The sequence below is a fragment of the Salarias fasciatus genome, chromosome 3, assembly GCF_902148845.1.
Source record: "Salarias fasciatus chromosome 3, fSalaFa1.1, whole genome shotgun sequence".
NCBI classification, from domain to species: Eukaryota; Metazoa; Chordata; class Actinopteri; order Blenniiformes; family Blenniidae; genus Salarias; species Salarias fasciatus.
Genome location: NC_043747.1, coordinates 17,093,472 through 17,116,656, shown reverse-complemented (window position 1 = coordinate 17,116,656; position 23,185 = coordinate 17,093,472). Strand labels below are relative to the sequence as shown.

At 44.7% G+C, this 23,185-nt stretch overlaps 1 protein-coding gene across 1 annotated transcript in view; it reads left to right on the top strand.

Moving 5' to 3' along the window:
• Positions 1–4,357: 4,357 nt before the first annotated feature.
• Positions 4,358–23,185, top strand: part of LOC115386089 (fibronectin-like) — a 37,674-nt gene continuing 18,846 nt past the window's right edge. The window contains exons 1-8 of the mRNA XM_030088285.1: positions 4,358–4,410; positions 4,557–4,599; positions 5,905–6,066; positions 6,167–6,394; positions 6,580–6,679; positions 6,945–7,177; positions 7,252–7,497; positions 22,728–22,985. Coding sequence (XP_029944145.1) covers positions 4,408–4,410; positions 4,557–4,599; positions 5,905–6,066; positions 6,167–6,394; positions 6,580–6,679; positions 6,945–7,177; positions 7,252–7,497; positions 22,728–22,985 — 1,273 coding nt within the window. The 5' untranslated portion in view covers positions 4,358–4,407. The remainder of the gene's footprint in view (positions 4,411–4,556; positions 4,600–5,904; positions 6,067–6,166; positions 6,395–6,579; positions 6,680–6,944; positions 7,178–7,251; positions 7,498–22,727; positions 22,986–23,185) is intronic.

Below are 23,185 nucleotides of genomic sequence, written 5' to 3'. Positions count from 1 at the left end.
CTGGTTTCTTCTGCTCTTAAAGCATTGAAGAGACCAGAGAGACTGTTTTACCTACCTGCACAGAGCCCAGCCTTACCTTGCAGTGAAGCTGTGTGTTTTACAACCAGGAGCTCCAAGTCTGCAACAAAGACCGGCGAAGAGGCGAGGTTGCAGGGCTAAACACTTTTTATTTACAAAATGTGAAAAACTTCACAGATTGTCAGTTATCAGTGTGTGCATAGATGTGGTTGTGTGTTAAACTATGACAAAAATCTGTGCTACTTAACCCACATGAGTGGCGTGCACGGGGCATCCACTAGCCGTTGTGTGTGCCTTAGAGAGAGATGAGGAGGAATTTAAGTACAGATGTATCCTACAGAGTCAACCAGTATGCAGCCACTGACATATAGAGGTTGTCACAAATATTTGAGTCCATTCAGCCTCCATTTGAGGGTATAAATATCAGAGCAATTCAATAATCCTTTCTGGACAGTTTTATCTTTATAAAGAGATGCTCTTAAACCCCTGTTTTAAAAAAAGAGAGCAAATCAGTCAAAACAAAAGATTCAATTAATACAAATTTATGACTCTTAAGAGAAATGTAACCGTGGTGTGGATTTGGCTGTACCATAAGATGGATGCTGTTTGTTATAAAGGACATTGTTGAAATCTAAATTGAGAAGAAAGCCCAAAGTTTCACTTAAAAAAAAATGTTCGAAAATTTTCAGTCAAATCATTTTTTTTTACTTTAACCCCTGGATATCTGTCATTGTGTTGCAATAGACAATCTTCGAGGGATGTGTTGTTTAGTTGTGGTTGCCGGTTCGTCACTGAAAAATAAAGAGGAGTGGCACCTCGTCTGGTGAACAGAGAGCGCAAGTGAGTGCGCTGCACTGAGCTCACTGTGTGTATTTATTCTCTAGTAAGTTTGAGTGTGTGTTTCACAAAGTCAATGTAATGACGCGATTGTCGCTCAACCTTGAGCGGCGGACGGCGAGCGATGACGCGGTGAGCGGCCAGCGGCGAGCGTTTCCAGGGAAAAATCCGCGGGCCCGTCGACTTGCATTGCCACTCGCTGCCGCCCGCCGCTCCATTGCTTGTCGCTCGAGTTGAAATAATTGAACCTTTCAAACGAATTTACGCCAGGACAGCCTATCAGCGTGGAGGTCTTCACAGACATGCTGACGGAGGGCAGCAGAGCTCCGACCACGCAGAACAGTTGGCATGATGCCAAGGCGAGCGGAGTGCGCGATCTCACTTGTTCACCGCTTCTGGTGGAAACCGGGCGTCAGCCTGAAGCAGCGCTGGAACCGGCTGTCCAGGCGCAGCTCCTGCAGAAGACGGTGGAACTCACCGAGCTCAGACCGCCTCCGGAGGGCAGCATGCAGCCAGAAGCGATGCCGGCGCCTCGCTGCAACCGGAGCGGACTTCCTCATGCCAGATACAGAGCAGCGACGGTGGCAGGCGGAGCATCTCAATCTCTATTTGTAAAAGTACTACTCGTTTTCATAAAAGTGCTGAACAGTAGAAACAGTAATAAAAACAAAAAAGAACAAAACCCGCACCATCGATCAGTATGCGCACACACACACACACACACACACACACACACACACACACACACACACACACAGACAGCCGGGTGCACACAGGACTGTGGGACAAACATCCGAAGAATCCTGACCACTGCTGCTGTGCAGGAGACGGCGAGGAGGAGCTGTGATGTTTCAGCAGGATGTTCTGTGTTGCATATTTGTACCAGCGTGACGCGTCCCGCGAATGAATTCACACACCAGCGACAAGTTTTGCATGTAGCGCGGCGCGGTGTTACTTGTTGCGCAAATGCAGTCGCGTTAAATACGTCCAGTCCGCGGATGGACGCGCGCGAGCCGGAGACCCCTTGGCCCGCGATTGAAGTGCCCCCAAAAAAAGTGGCCCGCCGCCAAATCTAATTGCCTACCCCTGCACTAAAGGGACATCAATGTGTTGTTTTTTTTTTAACTTTACTAAGGATCGACCGATATGGCTTTTTTAGGGCCGATGCCGATGCCAATTATTGGTACTTATGGAAACCGATAACCGATATGTCGAACCGATATTCATTTGCAGTAAAAATGAACATTTTGGCGTCAAAATTTAGCTGTGGGTGGGACACTATTACACAGCCCAGAGTAGTGACTCCAGGCAGAGAGAGAGAGAGACGGCTGTATATATGATCCAAAGAGCACGTTTTTAAATACATTTATTTTATCGGCTATTGGTGGAAAAAAAGGCCAATACCGATTATTAGAAAAATGTTCAATATCGGCCAATATTATCGGCCAGGCCGATAATTGGTCTATCCTTAAACTTTACGCATGCCTTTAAAACTTTTACGTGCGTGCGTAAAGTTGGTTACGTGAGCACGTAAAAGTTTTAACGCTCCTGTCCATGCAGATCCCTCTGCGGACATCTACGCACACACTGGTCTGTACAGAGTTCTTTATAGAGTTCTAGAGTGCAGCACAGAAAAACCTGGCGGAGCATGAAAATAATTATAAAGAAAACCTTAAACATGTCATAACGCACAAGCAAGCAAAAATTAAGTACAGATTAAAAAGTAAAAGAATAAAAACTAAGATAATGCCATGAAAGAATATCTAATAAAATTTCCCCTTGTGGGATTAATGAAGGATTTTCAACTTTCAGTAACTCTGCTGGTTCATCCTGCCACGGAGAGGAGCGCAGTTTTAAAAGTGTGCAAAGGCGCACACCCTGCTGCAGCCTCTGACGCTCAGACCCAGTGGGGGAAACGCTGCTGTTTAGCCCCGAAAAGGTGAGTGACTTTATTTTGGCCTGTGCAGTTTTACAAAATATTGAATTGGCCGATTTGATTTGATTGAGTTACTTTTGATGTGCCGGCACCACGAGAGGACCACAGGAGGGAACCAGCAGAGGCTCAACTGGGGGCTGGACGGAGGAGACAGGACCTGATGAACCACTACTGAAACACTGCTTCAGTGAGTGAGTGTGCTGTGGTGGTGCAAATACTGCTTAAAAAACAAAAAAGAAGAAGATCCAAAACACAAGTATGGATCTTAAACTCTATGGTTTGGAACAGCAATGAAGTTTTGATACTTTCAGTCCAGAGAACCAGTATTCTCAGATTGGAGGCTTGATCCTGCCAGTGTCATCTCTCCACCTCCCCTTCCCTCGCGCTCAGCAGAACGAACCGAAGCTTTCACCCAGATCAAACATTGTCTCACTAATTCCCCTGTGTTAGTTTTCGCTGATCCAAACAAGCCATACATCTTGCATGTGGATGCCAGCTTAAGTGGACTTGGGGCTATCCTTTATCAAGAGTACCCAGAAAGACTGAGACCCGTGGCATTTGCCAGTCGCAAGCCAAGTCCGTCTGAAAGGAACTACCCCATCCATCAATTGGAGTTCCTGTCCTTAAAATGGGCTGTAGTTGAGAAGTTCCATGACTATTGGTATGGAACTCATTTTACTGTCAGTGCTAAACTGTCCGCACTGACAATAATTCACTTAGGTATGTCCTCACCACTGCCAAACTTAATGCAATAGGGCTTCGGTGGCTGTCGGACCTGTCATTGTATGAATTTGACATCATTTCCCGACCTGGTCGGAGCAATGTTGATGCAGAACTGTTGTCCAGGATGGAACCAAGAGACGAGGCAGAGTGGCAAAGTATCTCGAGCTCTGGTGTTAAGTCCATTTGCCAGCGTGTTGGTACTCTTGACTCTCCTACCGACTCACCCAAGTGTGTTCAGCAACTTGTAGCCCGTCCTGAGTGCATCCCTGAAGTATATGCCTACCCCACATGCACGCAGCTGAACACCTTAAGCCAAATGCCCCAACAGGAGTTAATCACAGCACAACGTCAAGACATGGTAATAAAGATTGCCAAGCAGGCTATGAACTCTGGTAAATGGCCTGAAGATGTCAAATCAAATCCTGAAATGCAATCCATGAAAACTAGTCATGAAGGACGGATTACTACACCGTGCATATACCAGTGTGACTGACCAGCGTACGCGCGACACTGTCCCAAAATTTGGGCGGCATGCGCACGGGAGCGTTAAAGTTTTACGTGACCACGTAAAACTCCCTGGAAAAAAAAAAAAAAAAAATGATGTCCCTTTAGGGGCTCCATAACTTTGTGTTTTGTAGGAAGAGAAAAAAAAAAAAAACGACGAGGCTGGCATACCATTCACTCAGAACACTGTAGAGGAAAAAAGGACCCACATGTCATATTGTCTTTTCAGTTACTTCCTCATTCCTGCGCCACAGTCTTCGCCAGCTTGGCATGTTTTCAAACCTATTTTTAGGTGCTTTATTTACACTCACATCTGCTGAAAACTGACATAAGCCAAACAAGCCTGTAGCCACTGCAGTGTTCCCAGGAGTTCGAAGGCTACAGAGACTATGGTAAGTCCAATATATTTACCATATATTCAAGGTATCTGTTTTTACTGAGACTCTTCCTGAAGCTCCATATAGGACGTGACATGTAAATGAATAATGTGGATAGAAATTATACATTAAAATGAAATAATTGTTGCTTCTTTTTAAAGGTTTACCTCATGGAGTGGTGGCTGTTTGTTTTTGTTCTCACAGGTTGGTGCACTTTAAAGAACAGTTATGTGCTGAGTGTGTACTTAAAAAAAAATTACTTAAGAAAATGATTGCCATGTTTGAGCGTACGTACGTACATTCAGGTTTAGGGAAAAGGTCGAGGGCTGTGTTCCAGTCTTTCATGATTACTTGTCACCTATAAGTTATTTATTTGATTTGCATTATGAGAGAACACAATCTGTTTGAGTCTCTCTGGACTACAATGAATTTACAGCTTATTAACTGTGGTTAAACTGGTTCTTAACCACCTACTGTACTGAGACAAACTGTAAGTTGATCCGTTTTCTAAAAAATAAAAACATGCATTAGGTTGATTGAAAAAGTTAATGTGATAGTTTATTGTTCTTAATGTAAAACAACTCCAGGGTTGAATAATCCAGTGATTTGACACTGATTGTTAATTAATGAGAGAAATTTTGTCTATGAACAGCAAATATAAAAGCAATTGAAGAGTTCTCCAGATGAGAAACATAGTCCAGAAAAATAGGAGAAAATAATTACAATGATCCAAAGATAAGGAAGTTGTAATGCTCAGGGACTGATCTGATCTGGAAGCGTGGCGACATGGAATTTTTCCAGTCAAAAATATTAAAACACAGATGAACAGAGATAAGTGAGAACCTGCTGTAGGTGTGCTTACCAAGAAAAAAAATCACTGTATGAACTCTTGGTAAAGGTGTGTTTTAATCACGTAGTTGGTGGAGAAGTCTGTTGCCATCCTTCTCGTGTTTATGAACTTTACACAAATACAGTAGTTTTGTTTCATTGTCATGAAACCTCTGACATTTAATTACTTTTCTTGTCTCTTTAAATTCACTGGAAAATATCAACAGTGGCAGATCTGAGGGTGTTGAGGTTTTTCTGAGAGAGTGTCCAGAATGCATGAAGAAAGAACCTGAAACTAAAATGTCTTCTATTTCTGAGTTATAATATGGGATAACAAACAGAATTTCACATTGAAGTAAAAGACCCTCAAAATGTGTTTACATATCCTATATGAGCATCAAGGAACAGAGTTTGAACTGACAAAAACATCAGCGTGTTTATTGCATAAACTACTGATCAGATCAAAAAATAAAAACTGAGGCTTTTTGAAACAATTCCTAAGTGAAGATCAAGTTTAAGATAACAGCATGGAAAGACTGTCACACTGGTGTGAACAGAGTTCCATGTTCCAACCAAAAAGGACTGGAAGAAAACCACCTGGGAAATGCTGATAGATGACAAACAAACCAAGAAGTGCACACTTTTCATTGATATGCTGTTTATTTTTATGGTTTGCTTTAGGACCATTTGCCAATGTGGTTTTTGGCCAATTTCACTACAACTTTGTGAACACACCTTTGACCTGGACTGACGCTCAGCGCATGTGCAAGGATCTCTTCACGGACCTGGCCACCATTGAAAGCTCAGCTGACGCTGACGCAGTTTTAAACCCCATTTATGCAGGTGAGTTCTTAACATCTGCACCATGGATGGCACAGGTACTGCAATGCATGGTGGGAAGTTTCAATTCAATCGTGTTGTATGAATATCTTCACTTGAACAGGAAAGGCTTGGATCGGTCTCCATGACGACCTGATAAACAGCTGGACGTGGTCGTTAATTGACAGCAGCTTCTATGGAGAAGGAGAAGACATGTACAGAAATTGGGACACTGGTCAGCCAAATAATTTATATGGAACACAACACTGTGTAGAGTTTTGGAGGAGTCCATACCTTGGCAGGTGGAATGACAGGTCTTGCAGTGTGAAACGGCAGTTTGTCTGCTTCAAAGGTGAGTTTTTATAGTGAGATTTTTCAAGGAATTGCCTTTTTGACAAGATTTTCCAGAAATGTCAATACTTTGGTCATGTTAAAAAATGGTTTAATCTGTAGAATAAGGAATTGTCAAATATTCCAAATTTTATTTTATTGGAAACTAGTTTTATGAAAACAAACAAAATGTGCATGTATTTCTAGGTACACTGAATGGCACAGCAACGTTTGTCAGGATTGAAACATTAAGCAATTGGACAGAAGCTCAGAGGTTCTGCAGAGAGAATTATGTAGATCTGGCCAGGTACAGTATTAATTCACTCATCTGTCCATTCCATCCATTCATCCATCTTGTCACAGTCACACAGAGCTGGAGTCGATCCCAGCTGACTAAAGGTGAATTTCAAGAGAAAAAGGAAAGTAACTCGTGCATGCACCGAGAGTGTGTGTGGGGTGTCATGGTTGGCATGCATATAGTCTAAGGGCGATTCCATCATGTTCCCACCAAGAAACATGCAGTGGACTGTCAGTTGAATATTTTTTTACATCTGCTGCTCTTCCCTCCACAGCATTCGAAACCAGAAAGAAAATGAAATGGTCAGAAGTATAGCAGATGGAAACATTGTGTGGATTGGTCTCCATAAAGAAATATGGTCTGACGGGAGTGTCTCACTGTATCGAAACTGGGACAGTGGCCAGCCCGACTCTGGTGAAGAGCAGTGCGTCGCCACATCGTTTGAGTCGGGACTGTGGTCAGATGAAAGCTGCTCCATCCAGCTGCCGTTCGTCTGTTACACAGCAGGTAAAACATAAGGTCTTCGCGTGTCTTAAAATGGACCCGGCCACAAACAGTTGTTTTGTTGTTCTCAACTCCAGCTGATGTAGAAAACTTCAGGTCAACAAGACAAGATGAGACCAGTATCACTCTGCAGTGGAACAAAGTGAACGACGACGTCAGCTTCATCCTCCAGTTTGATGGTGTCGAGACGCCCATTACAGCTGGATTCACACCAATAACTTACACAGTCTCATCTCTCACTGCTGCAACTGAATACAGATTCACTCTTTACTCGGTATTTGAGGACATCAGAAGCAGTGGAATCAGCATCACTGCAGTCACTGGTGAGATATTATCTTCGTGAATTAACTCACAGGTGGATTAATAGGTAAAAGACCCAGGGATGGCATGTTTTATGTATGATTTGCTTGTGGTTGCATGCTCATGCATCTTCACAGTGATGAAAGTTTGAGAAGGTTCAAGAAGAAAAACAAGACCAGAAGCAGAAGCCTATCTTAACCCTGTGAACTGCTACTGTTCAAGAAGAGAAATTTAAGTTTTTCAGGTGGTCTGTTCAGGAGAATTGATTGCTCACCCAAACTATATTAAAGCTTGTGTTCGGAGTTTTGAAAGAAAGAGAGGTTTTTCTAATCCTACGTCTCTAGGTTCCGCCCTCCTTCTGCTTTCGTGAGCGACCAAGCCACGCCCCTTTAATTGTGCACGTGCATTACCTGTGGGGTCAAAAAGAGAGCCGCCGACTCCTACAGCATCCTACATGTTTAGCTGTTTACGGTGGATGTTCAGCAGATAATGGATATATCCCAGGAAAGGGGGGCGGCTGCTGCATATCTAACTCACCTCTGCCTGGGTGAGTGCGCGTGCTCTCTGGCTGCGCTCACACATTGATTGACAGCATGACAAAGTGGAAGCTCGAAATCTATTGGCTGAAGGCTGAGCAGCGCTTTTTTGGATAACATGGAGGTCTATGAGAGGAAGGCAGAGCTCATGAATAAATTTGCATATTGCTTTATGCCAAAATTATATTATAGTATCGAACCAGAATGACACATTTAAACTCTGTTAAAAAATGATACATACATTGAAAACCAACGGAAACTCCGGACACGAGCTTTAATTTAGGCAAATAATCTAATTTATGTTCTCCAAACCTCCAATTTCCTCTGAATCAGATACAATAATTGACAAGGAATTTTTTTCGTTGTAATTTTTTTTCACAGCTCCTCCAAGTATAACCAGCCTTGAAGTATCAGGAAAAAATGAGAGCAGTGTCACTCTGCAGTGGAGCAAAGTGAACAGCAACATCACCTTCATCCTCCAGTTTAATGGTACTGAGACAAACATCAGAGCCCCAGATGGAGACGGACCAGTAACTCACACAGTCTCATCTCTCAATTCTGCAACTGAATACTCATTCACTGTCTTCTCCGTGTTTGAGAACGTCAGAAGCAGTGGAGTCAGCATCACTGTAGTCACTGGTGAGATGTCTTGATTCATGTGGAATCAGTAGTTTAAAGGACGATGTTTAGAAAAACTATTTTTGTACAAAAAAAAAAAAAGTCTTTACATAACAGATGTTATGTTGTAGATATGACTATAAGGTCATATTGCAGATAAATGTACATAGAGATCATTCAGAATTCCAAGACAAACTTTAACTTTCTGTTCTTTCCATATAAACCATAACCCTTGATTCCAATTCTTACAACAGAAGGGCCTCTTAAGTACACATTTCTTTGTCTTTGACATTTTTCTTGTACAGGATATTTTCATCAGTACCACAAGACATACACCTATAACGTTCAATCCATCATGTTTTAACCGGTTGTATTTTGTGAGCTTCTCTATTTTTCTACCCACAGATTTTGTCGTTGGATTGAAAGTCAGATTGAGTTCAGACACTGAACTGTCACAAACAGAAATTCAGGCTAATGGATGAAGTGAGACTCATTGCAGTATTATAACTTTATTTTTCACTTTCAACAATCATTTATGTTTAAACATACATTTAAAAATGTTCATCAAGCCTTAATATTGACCTATTTTCTGCTTTCATGTATTTTATTTTTTCAATTCAGCTTGTTGAAACATATAGATTTGCATCGCAGTTACTGTCTGTGAAGATCAAGTCTGTTATGGGAACAACTAGGAAGAGATGCATGGAGGAATTCACTCTTATATTCTTGAAATTGCTTTTGAATGGAATTATATGACAGGTGAAATTATGATATACATAGCATGAAATACATAGCATCACTATATCCACTTTATGCAACTGCAACAGTGACAGAGATGATTTTTAATCAAGATAATCCCACTTTTCTGTCATTGTTAAATCATTTTCATTGTATTGCTCAGGTCTGCCCTCTTGTCATGCATTCTATATTGTTCACACAAGTTAAAACAAACAGGAATAATTCTTGGATTTGTGATTTTATTTGCCATTTTTACTTTGATTGTGATTTTTTTGCACTTTTGCTTGCAGATGGTGAAGTTTGAGACAAGTGATTCTCGAGCACTCGATAGAGTCATTACAGTGACATCTGCTGGTTGCTTCTGTGTACTGCATGTGAGGGGGAGATTTAACCAGGGGTAATGACTTCATGACCGTCAGTAGTCTCACTGGACTGCAACCTCAAATGCATGACTTTGGGCTGTGGGAGAAAACATGCAAACTCTGCTGATAGTCGGTTTGCAGCACGAGTGTCAACCACTGTTGTTACTTCAGTGTGATTAAATAAGAAGCAGTCCTGTGAACACATTGATTCTTCTGGAGTTTTTACACAGCAACGACCACATAAAAATGTTAATCTTGTGTAATGTTTTGGCTTTGGAGTTTCCAGCTTCAGCCTGATCAGTTGGTTATGATTATCATAAAACTTCGGCTTCCTTGTGAACTGAGCGGAACCTCTGAAGACAAGTTTGTTTTGTTTTTGTTTTTGTCTGTTTGCAAATATGAAGTTCAATCACGAAGTAAACGTCTCCCCCCCCCCCCCCCCCCGCTGTTGTTTCAATGCAACAGCGAGTGACAGTGAGGGTGAAACGCTGTGCTAAGAAATAAAAACGATTCAGTGCAGGTTACATATTGTTTGATTTCTGGGGAGGATCGGTTTTCAACCAAGTCCAGGTTTGTTAAAATTCTGAATCATCATGAATAAATGGATAGTTTAAATTGTATCTTCTAAAGGGCAGTAAGTCCTTGTTTATATTGAATTTAATGAATATAAAAAGTCACAGTTTCAGCTGATGACTGTATTTTTTTGTTTTTGAAAGAGAATTTTTGACAAAATCTATACTCTCAGGATTTAAGCGATTTAAGCATGAACACAAATCTAATGTCTATGACATGCTTTTTAAAACTATAATTTCAACAGAGAAAAAAAAAATGGGTGTCCGATGGAAGATATCACTACACTTGATGATAACTGGTAAGGACAGCAATTGTCATTTGAGGATATTTGCCTGACAACTAATTCTGATTAGCTAACAGTAGTGTCAATAGCTACTGTGAATTCAACATCTACGACAACATCACCAACTACCATCATAAGAAGAAATGTCAATGCAACATCAGCCCAAACAATTACAACTGCTGAGGAGTAGAGGCTCCACTGGGGCTGGACGGAGGAGCCAGGACCTGACGAAATGCTACTGAAATGTAAATATACTCTAAAATTTAGCAAATGATTTATTTAATCAGTGATGTGATGCCAGTATCCTAGAAATAACATATTGTGGGGAAGATTAATAATTAACAAATTAGCCCTTTCTGTCTTTGTGTGAATGTTTTGTGCTGTATTATTATGTTTTATTATTGTTCATCTTTGTTATTGTTCACCGCATGTTGTGTGAATGCGCACGTAAGATGAATGTAAACTGGTTGTGACGTGATTGTTGTACTTCGTGATATGCTTAGCCCACCTACGGGCTTCGCTATTGGTATTCCTCTTGGCGCCAGTCAGTCTACTGAGACCAAACTGAAACTTGCGCACCAATCCTGCCCGTGTGCTGGCACAGCACCACGCCCCTCTCAGAGGGTATAAAACCGGGCTTTCCTTCTTCTGACTCAGCTCTTGAGCCTTCAGAAGCCTGCAAGACGTTCGCAGTCAAGACCTGCGGATCAAGATGGACCGCGATGGATCGCCATCGGGCGTCGGGCCCTTCACCTGCCGCTCCTGCGGCACCGTTCTCCAGGAGAACAATCACCACGAGCGCTGCTTCGTCTGCCTCGGCTGGCAGCATCTCCGTCAGCGGTCTTCCTGTCCTGCCTGCCTCGCCCTGCCATTAGAAGAGTCCCAGTGGCGAACGGCTTTCATGGACGCCGCGTTCCCGCCTTCCGGGAATGACGGCACCGCCGAAGAGGTTCCTGCTCCCGCGCCGTACAACTGGGCCGAGACCGGGAGCAGCAGCAGCAGCATCATCTCGGTGTCGGGGAGATCATCCCAGCAAGACTCCCTCTCCACTTTCTCCCGGGCCAGCCGCCAGAGTGCTCCCCGCAAGCCTGTAGAACACCTCGCGGGGCTCTTCACATCTGCTGCTGAGCGCACCGGCCTTGCGCTGCCGCCGCAGCCTCCGGAGCCGGTTCAGCGTGATTTCACACTCGGGCTGGCAACCCAGTCACAGACTCGGTCCCACACTGCGGTGCTTTGTCCCACCGTGCCATCTTTCCAAGCGAACATGCAGCGGGATTGGAGTACGCCGCTCACTGCCAAGGGGGCGGTGAAAGGCTACCGGGAATATTGCTGGGTGGACGGCTGGCCGCCAGTCACTGGCGTGCCTGCTATTGAGGACTCCGTGAGACTGTGCCTCCTCCCAAAATCTTCCGCCTGGCCCGGCGGGAAGCCCATGCTGCCTTCAGAGATGGACAGGCGCATGGCGGGCTTCCTTTTTTTTTTTTATTTTCCCTTGTGCTGTTCGGCAGTTGGGGCGTGCAATATTGTATGATTGTAGCCTTTTACTATCCGAACAGATTTTAATGTTAGCAGCAGGACGAGACTGAATCTCCTACAACCTATTTACAAATTCACAATGTAAAACAGTGTTGTCGACGCACCATACGCAACCAAGAACAATCCCAAACCCCAATCTAGACAACACCAAAACAGAGCCGACAACCAACACAAAAACTGACAGAACCATACATATACATACATATATATATTTTTTTTTTTTTCCTTTTTTTTCCCCCCCTGACGAACCATAGTAGTGAACAGACCAGGCCATATGTGACCTGATCATAGGCTGCATTGAAGAGAAATGTCTTGAGCCTAACCTTAAATGTCGAGACTGTGTCTGCCTCTTTGACACCACTTGGAAGCTGGTTCCATAAAAATGGTGCCTGATAACTGAAGGCTCTTCCACCTAGTGTCCATTTAGAGACTCTAGAAGTCACCAGTAACCCTGCATTTTGAGAGCGAAGTGCTCTGATTGGTTGATAAGGCGTTAAAGCATCTTGGAGATAGGTCGGAGCCATCCCATTTAGGATTTTGTAAGTCAGGAAAAGGATTTTAAATCTAACTCTAAACTCGACAGGAAGCCAGTGAAGAGATTTTAGAACGAGAGTAATGTGTTCACGTCTTCTAGTTCCGGTTAATAATCTGGCGGCCGCATTTTGAACCAACTGAAAGTTTTTTAATGCACTTTTTGGGCAGGCCGCAAGAAGGGAGTTGCAGTAGTCCAGTCTAGTAGAAACAAATGCATGGATGAGTTTTTCTGCATCGCTTCTTGGTAGAATGTTTCTTATTTTAGCTATGTTGCGCAAGTGGAAATATGCTGTTTTACAAGCCAGGTTGATATGTGCTTTAAAGGAGATATCCTGATCAAATAAGATCCTGAGGTTCCTGACAGTAGAGGAGGATACACTGACGTTATCTAAGGTGATAATCTGTTCAGATAGACACTCTCTCAGTTTATGGGGGCCTAGTATAATGACCTCTGTTTTGCCAGGATTAAGACGGAGATAGTTCGTAGTCATCCAGGTTTTAATTTCTCTGATACAGTCACTGAGTCTGTCTATTTGATTAGTTTGATCAGGTTTCATAGATAAATACAATTGTGTGTCATCTGCATAGCAATGAAAATTGATATCGTGACTTCTAATTATGTTCCCTGAAGGAAGCATATATAACAGAAATAAAATTGACTCGAGCACGGACCCTTGAGGAACCCCATAACTGACCTGGAAGCACGGTGAGGACTGTTAAAGTGAACAAATTGGTACCTATTAGATAAATAGGATTTGAACCAGCAGAGGGCTTTTCCTCTGATGCCAACCTCACATTCTAACCTCTGCAGGAGAATATTGTGGTCAATTGTATCAAATGCTGCACTGAGGTCTAAGAGAACCAGGATTGAGACTAGACCTGCGTCAGCCGCGAATAGCAAGTCATTAGTGACTAACTAACGCAGTCTCAGTGCTGTGATAAGCTCTATATCCTGACTGAAATTTCTCAAATAAACTATTGTCCTGTAGGTGGTGGCAAAGCTGTTTAACCACGACTTTTTCCAGGACTTTTGAAATAAAAGGCAGATTTGATATCGGTCTGTAGTAGGCTAGAATATCAGGATCAAGATTAGGTTTTTTCAGCAGTGGTTTGATTACTGCGAATTTAAATGACTGTGGCACATAGCCAATTTCTAGAGACGTATTTATTATAGTTATGATCGTATTTAAAATAACTGGAAGAATATCTTTGAAAAGCTTAGTTGGAATTGGATCTAGGAGACAGGTCGAAGTTTTAGAAGACACTACAATCAAAGTAATCTCAGCCCCATTTACTGGTGTATACATATACACCCACACATACAGACACACATACATACTTACAGATACACACCCACACACACATACATACATGCTCACAGAAACATACCCACACATACATACACACTTACACATACACAGTCACACTCATATACATACATTTCCAGATACACACCCACACACTCACATACACATACATACATACCCACTCATACAAAAACATACATACATACTCACACATACACACCCACACACATATACACATGCACGTACACGCACACCCACCTTCCCTAACCCCCACAGCCATCCCCCCCCATCTACCCCCCCATCCACCCCACCTCCCGTCCGCCACCCCCCCCCCCCCCCCCCCCCCCCCCCCCCCCCACCCCCACCCATTCCACCCCACCCCCCTGTCCTCCACCACCACAACCACCCACCCCAATGCCCTGGATTCCGGGGCAGCAACCAGACCCCAGGGAATGCACTGACCCAGGCCACGGCAGCACGCTCGAGCTGACTGGCCCCCGGCATGGCGGGCTTCCTGGACAGAGCATACGCTAGCGACAATCAATCGTTTGCCCTAGCGAACAACATGACGTTTCTCCTGGGCTCCATCAACAACATCTGCCTCGAAAAGTCCCAGTTATTTCCCGAAGACATGGAGGAGATTGCAGCCGAGGCCCTGATGCGCATGTGCTGCGCCTCTGCCATCAACGGGGCCGCGTCATGGCCAATGCACAGCTTGCCATGAGGCACCTGTGGCTTGGTCTTTCATCACTCTCTGAGCGGGATCAGCGAGGAGTCTTGGGGCTCTCCCTGTCCACCTCTTCTCTCTTCAGTCAAGACATCCAGGCCATCATCGAGCGCTTGGAGGCTGCAGCACAAGGCTCCTGACAGCTCACGCAGCACCTGCAGCCCCGCCGTGAGACCCTGCAGCGTCAGCGTCCAGCGGAGCAGCGCAGACCAGCCCCCTGGAGTTCCCCGGCGTCCGGTCAGAACAGATTGTGTGCCCGCCGGCCTACCCGGGGCGTCGACCAGCCGAGATGGTCCCATGCTCCTGAGCCTCGGAGCGACCCGTCCGCTTGTCCTGCATCTGTTGCTAAACATTTCAATCAAGGCCGACCGGCTCTGAAAGAGCAACAATCCTTACCTCTTCCCGTGTCTGCATGATTGAAGCATGTCAGACTCGGCAGAGTTTCTTCCCTCCCGTCTCCCGCTATGTAGTAAAGTGGAGACCGGTGGGCGGGGCGCAGACGTAGCCGCCGGGATGTGCCGCGCCGTCCCCAGCCATGGAGACGGAGCGCATCATTGGGCTGGCTTTCCCGCCGTGCGTCACACTTAAGCGGAGCGCGACTGAGGTCCTGCCCGTGGCTCATGAACGCTCAAAGAGGAGCTGTCCAGTGCTAGCCCTCCCTCCTCTCGGCCCTGAGGTCTGTGACGACCACACCTCTGGTCAGGGTCCGCTTGGTCAGGACCGTCCTGGGTTTGATGACCACGGCCCACCCAGTGGTTTGGTTGGGCCTTCTGCACATGCGCAGACTGCAGCGGTGGTTCTCACACCTCCGCTGCTTGGGGAAACAGGATGGACACAGACTGGTCGATCCCGCTTCAGGCGCGTCAGGACCTCCTTTTCTGGATGGATCCTGCTCTCCTCATGCAGGGAGTCCCCCTGGGCTGCGTGTCACTTCACGTCGAGGTGTTCACGGATGCGTCTCTCGCAGGATGGGGGGAACCCTGGGCCATCTCGCGGTGGGCGGGACCTGGGGTTCCCCACTTACTCACATCAACGTGCTGGAAATGACGGCGGTGCAGCAGGTTCTGCTTCATTTCCAAGCCAGGCTGAAGGACAGCCATGTGCTCGTCAGGACGGACAACACCACAGTGGTTGTGTCCCTGAACAGGCAGGGGGGGGGACTCGGTCTCCCCCTCTTCACCGCAAAGCAGCGGAGATCCTCCTGTGAGCGGACCGTCACCTCGCCTCCCTCAGAGCACGACACGTGCCCGGGGTCCTCAACGTCGGCGGAACAGAATGTCCAGGGTAGGCCCCTCCACGACGAGTGGGGCCTGTCCCCGTTGGTCGCAGCCCAACTGTGGTCCAAGTTCGGGTGGCAGACCTTTTGGCCAGTGCAGAGAACGCACAGTACCCTCTCTGGTTCTCGCTCAGGTCGTCAGACGCACCTCTTCTCGGGGTAGACGCCTTCGCACACGGGAGCTGGCCTCCGGGCCTCCTGTACGCGTTCCCTCCAGCCCGCCTCGTGACCCCGTGCTGTGCAGGGTGAGGATGCAGAACATCCACGTGATCGTGGTGGCTCTGGACTACCCGAGTGCACGGTGGTGCCCGGACCTGGTCCAGCTGGTGGTCGGAGACCCATGGCCGATCCCCGACGGGCCCGATGCGCTGCTGCAGGCAGGGGGCCCCCTTCGGTCCCGCCCTCTCCTGGCTTGGAGGCTAAGAGGGTGAGATTAGTGGAACTGGATCTACCCCCTGGCGGTGGTTTCCCCCTTTGAGCCTTTGGAGTAGGCAGCGGACCGCTTTCTCTCCTTTAAGGCCACCATCTTGTTAGCGCTAGCATCCGCCAAGAGAGTTGGGGATCTCTGCCCTCTGTCGGTCCACCCATCCTGCATGGTGTTCAGCCCGGATGGGAGTCTCATGCACCTTTGGCCTAATCCGGCCTTTCATCCCAAGGTGATCATCTCTGACTTTCGGTCACGGGTGATCCGGATCAGGACGCTTTGCTCCCTGCCTGGTTCGTCCGGTGACGACCCGCGGCTGCAGTTGCTTTGCCCTGTCAGGGCTCTGCGTCTCTATTTTGAGCGCACAGCTGGGTTTCGCACTATGGACCAGCTTTTTGTGCGATACGGGGCCAGGGGGCGTGGAGCCCCGTTGTCCTCCCAGCGTCTCACCCATTGGGTGGGGGGCGCAATTGCAGCTGCTTATGAGGTGCAGAATCTTCCGCCGCCGGTGGTGATTTGTGCTCATTCCGCACGGAGTATGGCTGCTTCCGCGGCCCTGTGCAGAGGTGTCACGGTGAGTAACATCTGCCAGGCTGCCTCCTGAGCGTCCTTGTCCACCTTTGTGCGTTCATATCTGATGGCTATGTGCACAGACACTGTGACCATGTCGGTTCTCAGCGAGAACAGGGGTTCTGTCGCCTAACTGTGCTGGTCTTCTTGGCCGGGCTGCCACACCCCGTGGGGATCGCGAGCCAGGGCTTGCCCTGCCTGCCGCTGTGGCTTCGCCCCGGTCGGCATGTGTGTGTCGCTTGGCGATGCTTATGCACTTTTGGGCAACGCCTCGGTCAGGCTGCTTGCCCCATTTTCTCTGGAAATTATTTGAATTATATTTCTGGCGTACAGTTTGTTTACTTCCACTTTTCTGCACCAATCCTGTCAAGCATGCCAGCTGGGGGTACATTCATCCCCTACAGCCTCCGCCTTGGTTTATACCAATAGCTAAGCCCGTAGACGGGCTAAGCAAATCACAAAGTAGAATTAGTGGTTACTAAACGTAACTCCAGCTCTACGAGTGTATGCTTGCCCGCCTACCTGCTGGCCCAGCTGTCTGCTTTCTTCTTCGCTGATTCAGAAGAAGGAAGATAAGTGGCAAAGCCCAGTTTTATACACTCTGAGAGGGGTGTGGTGCTGTGCCAGCACACGGGCAGGATTGGTGCGCAGGTTTCAGTTTGGTCTCAGTAGATTGGCTGGCGCCAAGGGGAATACCAATAGTGAAGCCCGTAGGCGGGCTAAGCATACACTCGTAGAACTGTAGTTACGCTTAGTAACTACTAATTCAGTCTGTTGTTGGTTGTTGAATGCTCACGGTTCGCTGCATGGATGGGCTGACGTGCCATTCTGTGCCTGAGCCAGAGACCACAACCCAGCCCAGTCCCTGGAGGCTTTTTGTAAAAAGCTGTTATGTCCTCTATTTCTACTGAAGTACATAGAAGTTCCTAAAAGACAATCCTTTGTTGTGCTCAGTGCTTTATACCCGCACGCAGAAGTAGCCATAACACCCCTAAAGATCCACAGCGCAACAATATTAGCTGAAGGGAGGTTAAATACAGACAATGGACGTTTCGTCAAACATTTTATTCAGACTTCTATAAATTGTCATTAATTTTGTTCGGTGTATTACTGATTATCTCCAGTCTGGTCATTATAAACGGCAGATTGGTGTTTATCTTTCCAGGATCTCCGCTGTGATGACAGCTATGAGATGAAGCTATGCAGAGGCTACATAGCTTCCATTGTTGCTCTGATTGAAGGCTGGTCTCTTGGGAAGGAAGGTGGTTGGTGATGGTGTTGACTCACTAGCGCCACCTCCTGGCTGGCTTGCCAAAATATGTTACACAGTTGGAAATGATGGGCCAACTCATCCTCTGCGCAACATGTTCATTTTTGCAAGAACTGCAAAACAGGAAAATATTCATTAATGGGAGCACACTGTCTGTGATCTGTAACACTGCCTCATCATACTGACTCCAGACTTCTTCTGTGCCATCAGCTCCTGATGCGCAAGGTACTGAGCGACCCCTGCTGGCCAAACCTAGACTGCGTTATGTTGCAGAATACACATGGATAGTGTTTTATCAATAGAAAAGTGACCTTAGATATAAAAAATAAAATGGGGGGCAACAATTTTCATGTACCAAACTATATCTTAGTACCACAATAATAATAGAAATCTAAAATAAGAGAAGAACTTTATATACTAACTTTATATACAACATAAATCTTAAAATGAAACAGGAGCTATAATATATATACAAATATGCACAAATGCGGATCCCGTCTTTCATATGGCTGTACGCCTGTATTCCGCTGTATAATCAGCCTGAGTGTCTTTGTAGACGGACCTACAACCTAATGGCTTTACAGAGTCACTTTTCAAAGTGAGCATCCGTCATGGTTTTGTTGCTGTGGCGCTCCGACACATGCGTATACCGGAACGACTGGTGTACGCGCAACACGGTCTCAAAATTTGGGCTGCGCGCAGACGTCCAGGGAGGGATCTGTGCGGACCAGAGCCGCGTTCAAAGTTTTACGTGAGTTTTACGTAAAGATTTTACTTGAGCACGTAAGCAACTTTACGTGCTCCCCTAAAACTTTTACGCGCAAATGTAAAAAGTTGCTTAGGTCAGTGCATAAAAGTTTTAAGGGAACATGTAAAACTCCCTTAAAAAAAAATACAAATTGATATCCCTTTAGGGGCTCCATGGCATTGTGTTTTGTAGAAAGAGAAAAAAAAGAAATGACTGGCATACCATTCTCACAGAACACTGCAGAGGGAAAAAAAGACCTGCATGTCAAATTGTCTTTTTTTATTTCCTCATTCCTGCTTCACAGTGTTTGCCAGCTAGGCATTTTTTAACCGATTTTGAAGTGTTTTTTTTTACACTGACATCTGCTGAGAACTGATATGAGCCAAACAAGCCTGTAGCCACTGCAGTGTCCCCAGGAGTTCGAAGGCTACATAGACAATGGTAAGTTCAATATATTTACCATATATTCAAGGTATGTTTTTACTGAGACTCTTCCTGAAGCTCCATAGAAGATGTGACATGTAAATGAATAATGTGAAGAGAAATTATATACATTAAAAATATTTTTGCATCTTTTTTAAGGTTCACCTCATGGAGCGGGGGCTGTTTGTTTTTGTTCTCACAGGTTGGTGCACTTTAAAAAACAGTTACATGCTGAGTGTGTACTTAAGGGAATTACTTGAGAAAATTATTGGCCTATGTTTGATCAGATATGACGATTCAAGTTTAGGGAAAAAGTCAAGCACTGTGTTCCAATCTTTTACTTGTCACCTTCAAGTTATTTATTTGATTTGCATTATGAGAGAACACAACCTGTTTGAGTCTCTCTGGGCTACAATAAATTTACAGCTTATTAACTGTGGTTAAACTGGTTCTTAACCACCTACTGTACTGAGACAAACTGTAAGTTGATCAGTTTTCTAAAAAATAAAAACACTCTTTAGGCTGATTGGAAAAGTTAATGTGATAGTTTATTGTTATTAATGTAAAACAACTCCACGGTTGAATAATCCAGTCAATGATTTGACGCCGATTGTCAATTAATGAGAGAAATTTTGTCTATGAACAGCCAGTATTAAAGCAATTGAAGAGTTCTCCAGATGAGAGACATAAACCAGAAAAATCGGAGAAAATAATTACAATGATCCAAAGATGAGGAAGTTGTAATGCTCAGGTACTGATATGATCTGGAAGCGTGGCGACATTGAATTTTTCCTGTAAAAGATAAGAAAAAACAGATGAACAGAGATAAGTGAGAACCTGCTGTAGGTGTGCTTGTCAAGAAAAAAATCAGTGTATGAACTCTTGGTAAAGGTGTGTTTTAATCACGTAGTTGGTGGAGAAGTCTGTTGCCATCCTTCTAAGGTGTTTATGAAGTTTACATACAATAGTTTTGTTTCATTTTTACAAAATCTCAGACATTTAATTACTTTTCTTGTCTCTTTAAATTCACTGAAAAAAATCAACAGTGGCAGATCTGAGGGTGTTGAGGTTTTTCTGTGAGAGTGTCCAGAATGGACAATGAAAGAACCTGAAACTGAAATGTCTTTTATTTCTAATTTCTAATATGAGATAACAAGCAGAATTTCACATTGAAGTAAAAGACCCGCAAAATGTGTTCAAATATCCCATATGAGCATCAAAGAACAGTTTGAATTGACAAAAACATCAGCGTGTTTAGTGCAGAGACTTCTGCTCCAATCAAACAATAAAAACTGGGGATTTCTGAAACAATTCCAAAGTGAAGATCAAGTTTAAGATTACTGCATGGAAACACTGTCACACTCTGGTTTGTACAGCATTCTATGTAGAATTCTAACAAAAGGGACTGAAAGGAAAACACCTTGGAAATGCTAATGAATGACAAACAAACCAAGAAGTGCACACTTTTCATTGATATATTGTATATTTTTATGGTTTGCTTTAGGAGCATTTGCCAATGTGGTTTTTGGCCAATTTCACTACAACTTTGTGAACACACCTGTGAACTGGACCGACGCTCAGCGCATGTGCAGGGATCTCTTCACGGACCTGGCCACCATTGAAAGCTCAGCTGACGCTGAAGCAGTTTTAAACCCCATTTATGCAGGTGAGTTCTAAACATCTGCACCATGGATGACACAGGTACTGCAATGCACGGCAGGAAGTTTCAATTCAATCGTGTTGTATGAATATCTTTACTTGAACAGGAAAGGCTTGGATCGGTCTCCATGACGACCTGATAAACAGCTGGATGTGGTCGTTAAATGACAGCAGCTTCTATGGAGAAGGAGAAGACACATACAGAAATTGGTTCATCATTGAGCCGAACAATGTGAATGGTCAAGAATACTGTGGAGAGTTTGTGAGTGTCAGTCCATACCTTGGCAGCTGGAATGACAATGTCTGCAGTCGGGAACAGCAGTTTGTCTGCTTCAGTGGTGAGTTTTTACAGTGACATTTCAAAACACATTGATTTTCAACAATAACTTCAACAAATATCAATACTTTGGCTATGTAAAAAAAAAATGCTTTAAACTGTAGAATAAGGAATTGTCAAATATTCTAATTTTTATTTTATTGGAAACTAGTTTTATGAAAACAAACAAAATGTGCATGTATTTCTAGGTACATTGAATGGCACAGCAACGTTTGTCAGGATTGAAACATTAAGCAATTGGACAGAAGCTCAGAGGTTCTGCAGAGAGAATTATGTAGATCTGGCCAGGTACAGTATTAATTCACTGATCTGTCCATTCCATCCATTCATCCATCTTGTCACGGTCAGGCAGAGCTGGAGTTGATCCCAGCTAACTAAAGGTGAATTTCAAGAGAAAAAGGAAAGTAACTCATGCATGCACCGAGAGTGTGTGTGGGGTGTAATGGTTGGTACTAATAAGTAATCATCACCAATGGAGGCAAAATGCAGAGTAAAGCATACAGTCTATGGGTGATTCTGTCATGGTCCCACAAAGAAACATGCAGTGGAATATATTTTACATCTGCTGCTCTTCCCTCCACAGCATTCGAAACCAGACAGAAAATGAAATACTTAGAGATATAGCAGCCGGACACAATGTGTGGATTGGTCTGTATCGCCAAAGACTATGGTCTGACGGGAGTGTCTCACTGTATCGAAACTGGGACAGCAGCCAGCCCGACTCTGGTGAAGAACAGTGCGTCGCCACATCGTTTGAGTCAGGACTGTGGTCAGATGAAAGCTGCTCCATCCAGCTGCCTTTCATCTGTTACACAGCAGGTAAAACAAAAGGTCTTTGTGTTTCTTAAAATGGACCCGACCACAAACAGTTTTGTTGTTCTCAACTGCAGCTGATGTAGAAAACTTCAGGTCAATAAGACAAGATGAGACCAGTATCACTCTGCAGTGGAACAAAGTGAACAACAACATCAGCTTCATCACTCAGTTTAATGGTACTGAGACAAACATCAGCGCCCCAGAAGGAGACAGACCAGTAACTCGCACAGTCTCTTCTCTCAATGCTGCAACTGAATACTCATTCACTGTCTACTCTGTGTTTGAGAACGTCAGAAGCAGTGGAGTCAGCATCACTGCAGTCACTGGTGAGATGATGATTCTCGTTTTTTTGTGATGAACCAGGTAAAACTCAGTTGCTTTCATTTCCAAGTTACAGTTGATGAAGTATGTGTTTGAATTAAAGATTTATAATGATAATTTAGCATGACGAGATGTGACTGATCGCCAGTGTTTGACATTTCAAGAAAATCACTGAAGTTTTGATTTCTATTTCAGCTCCTCCAAATGCATTGAATGTAATATCAGTAGGACAAAATGAGAGCAGTGTCACTCTGCAGTGGAACAAAGTGAACAACAACATCAGCTTCATTCTCCAGTTTAATGGTACTGAGACAAACATCAGAGCCCCAGATGGAGACGGACCAGTAACTCACACAGTCTCATCTCTTAATGCTGCAACTGAATACACCTTCACTGTCTACTCTGTGTTTGAGAACGCCAGAAGCAGTGGAGTCAGCATCACTGCAGTCACCGGTGAGATATTATCTTTTTGAATTAACTCACAGGTGGATTAATCAGTGAAAGACCCAGAGATGACTATGTGTTTTATATACGGCTTAGTGAAGGGTGGGGGCATGGCTCCATCCTCCAGAACTGGAACTAGCAGTGACCAATGAAGGCAGAAGTATCAGTTCAAGCTGAAAATAGTTTGTTAGAAAAAAGGTGCTTCGATT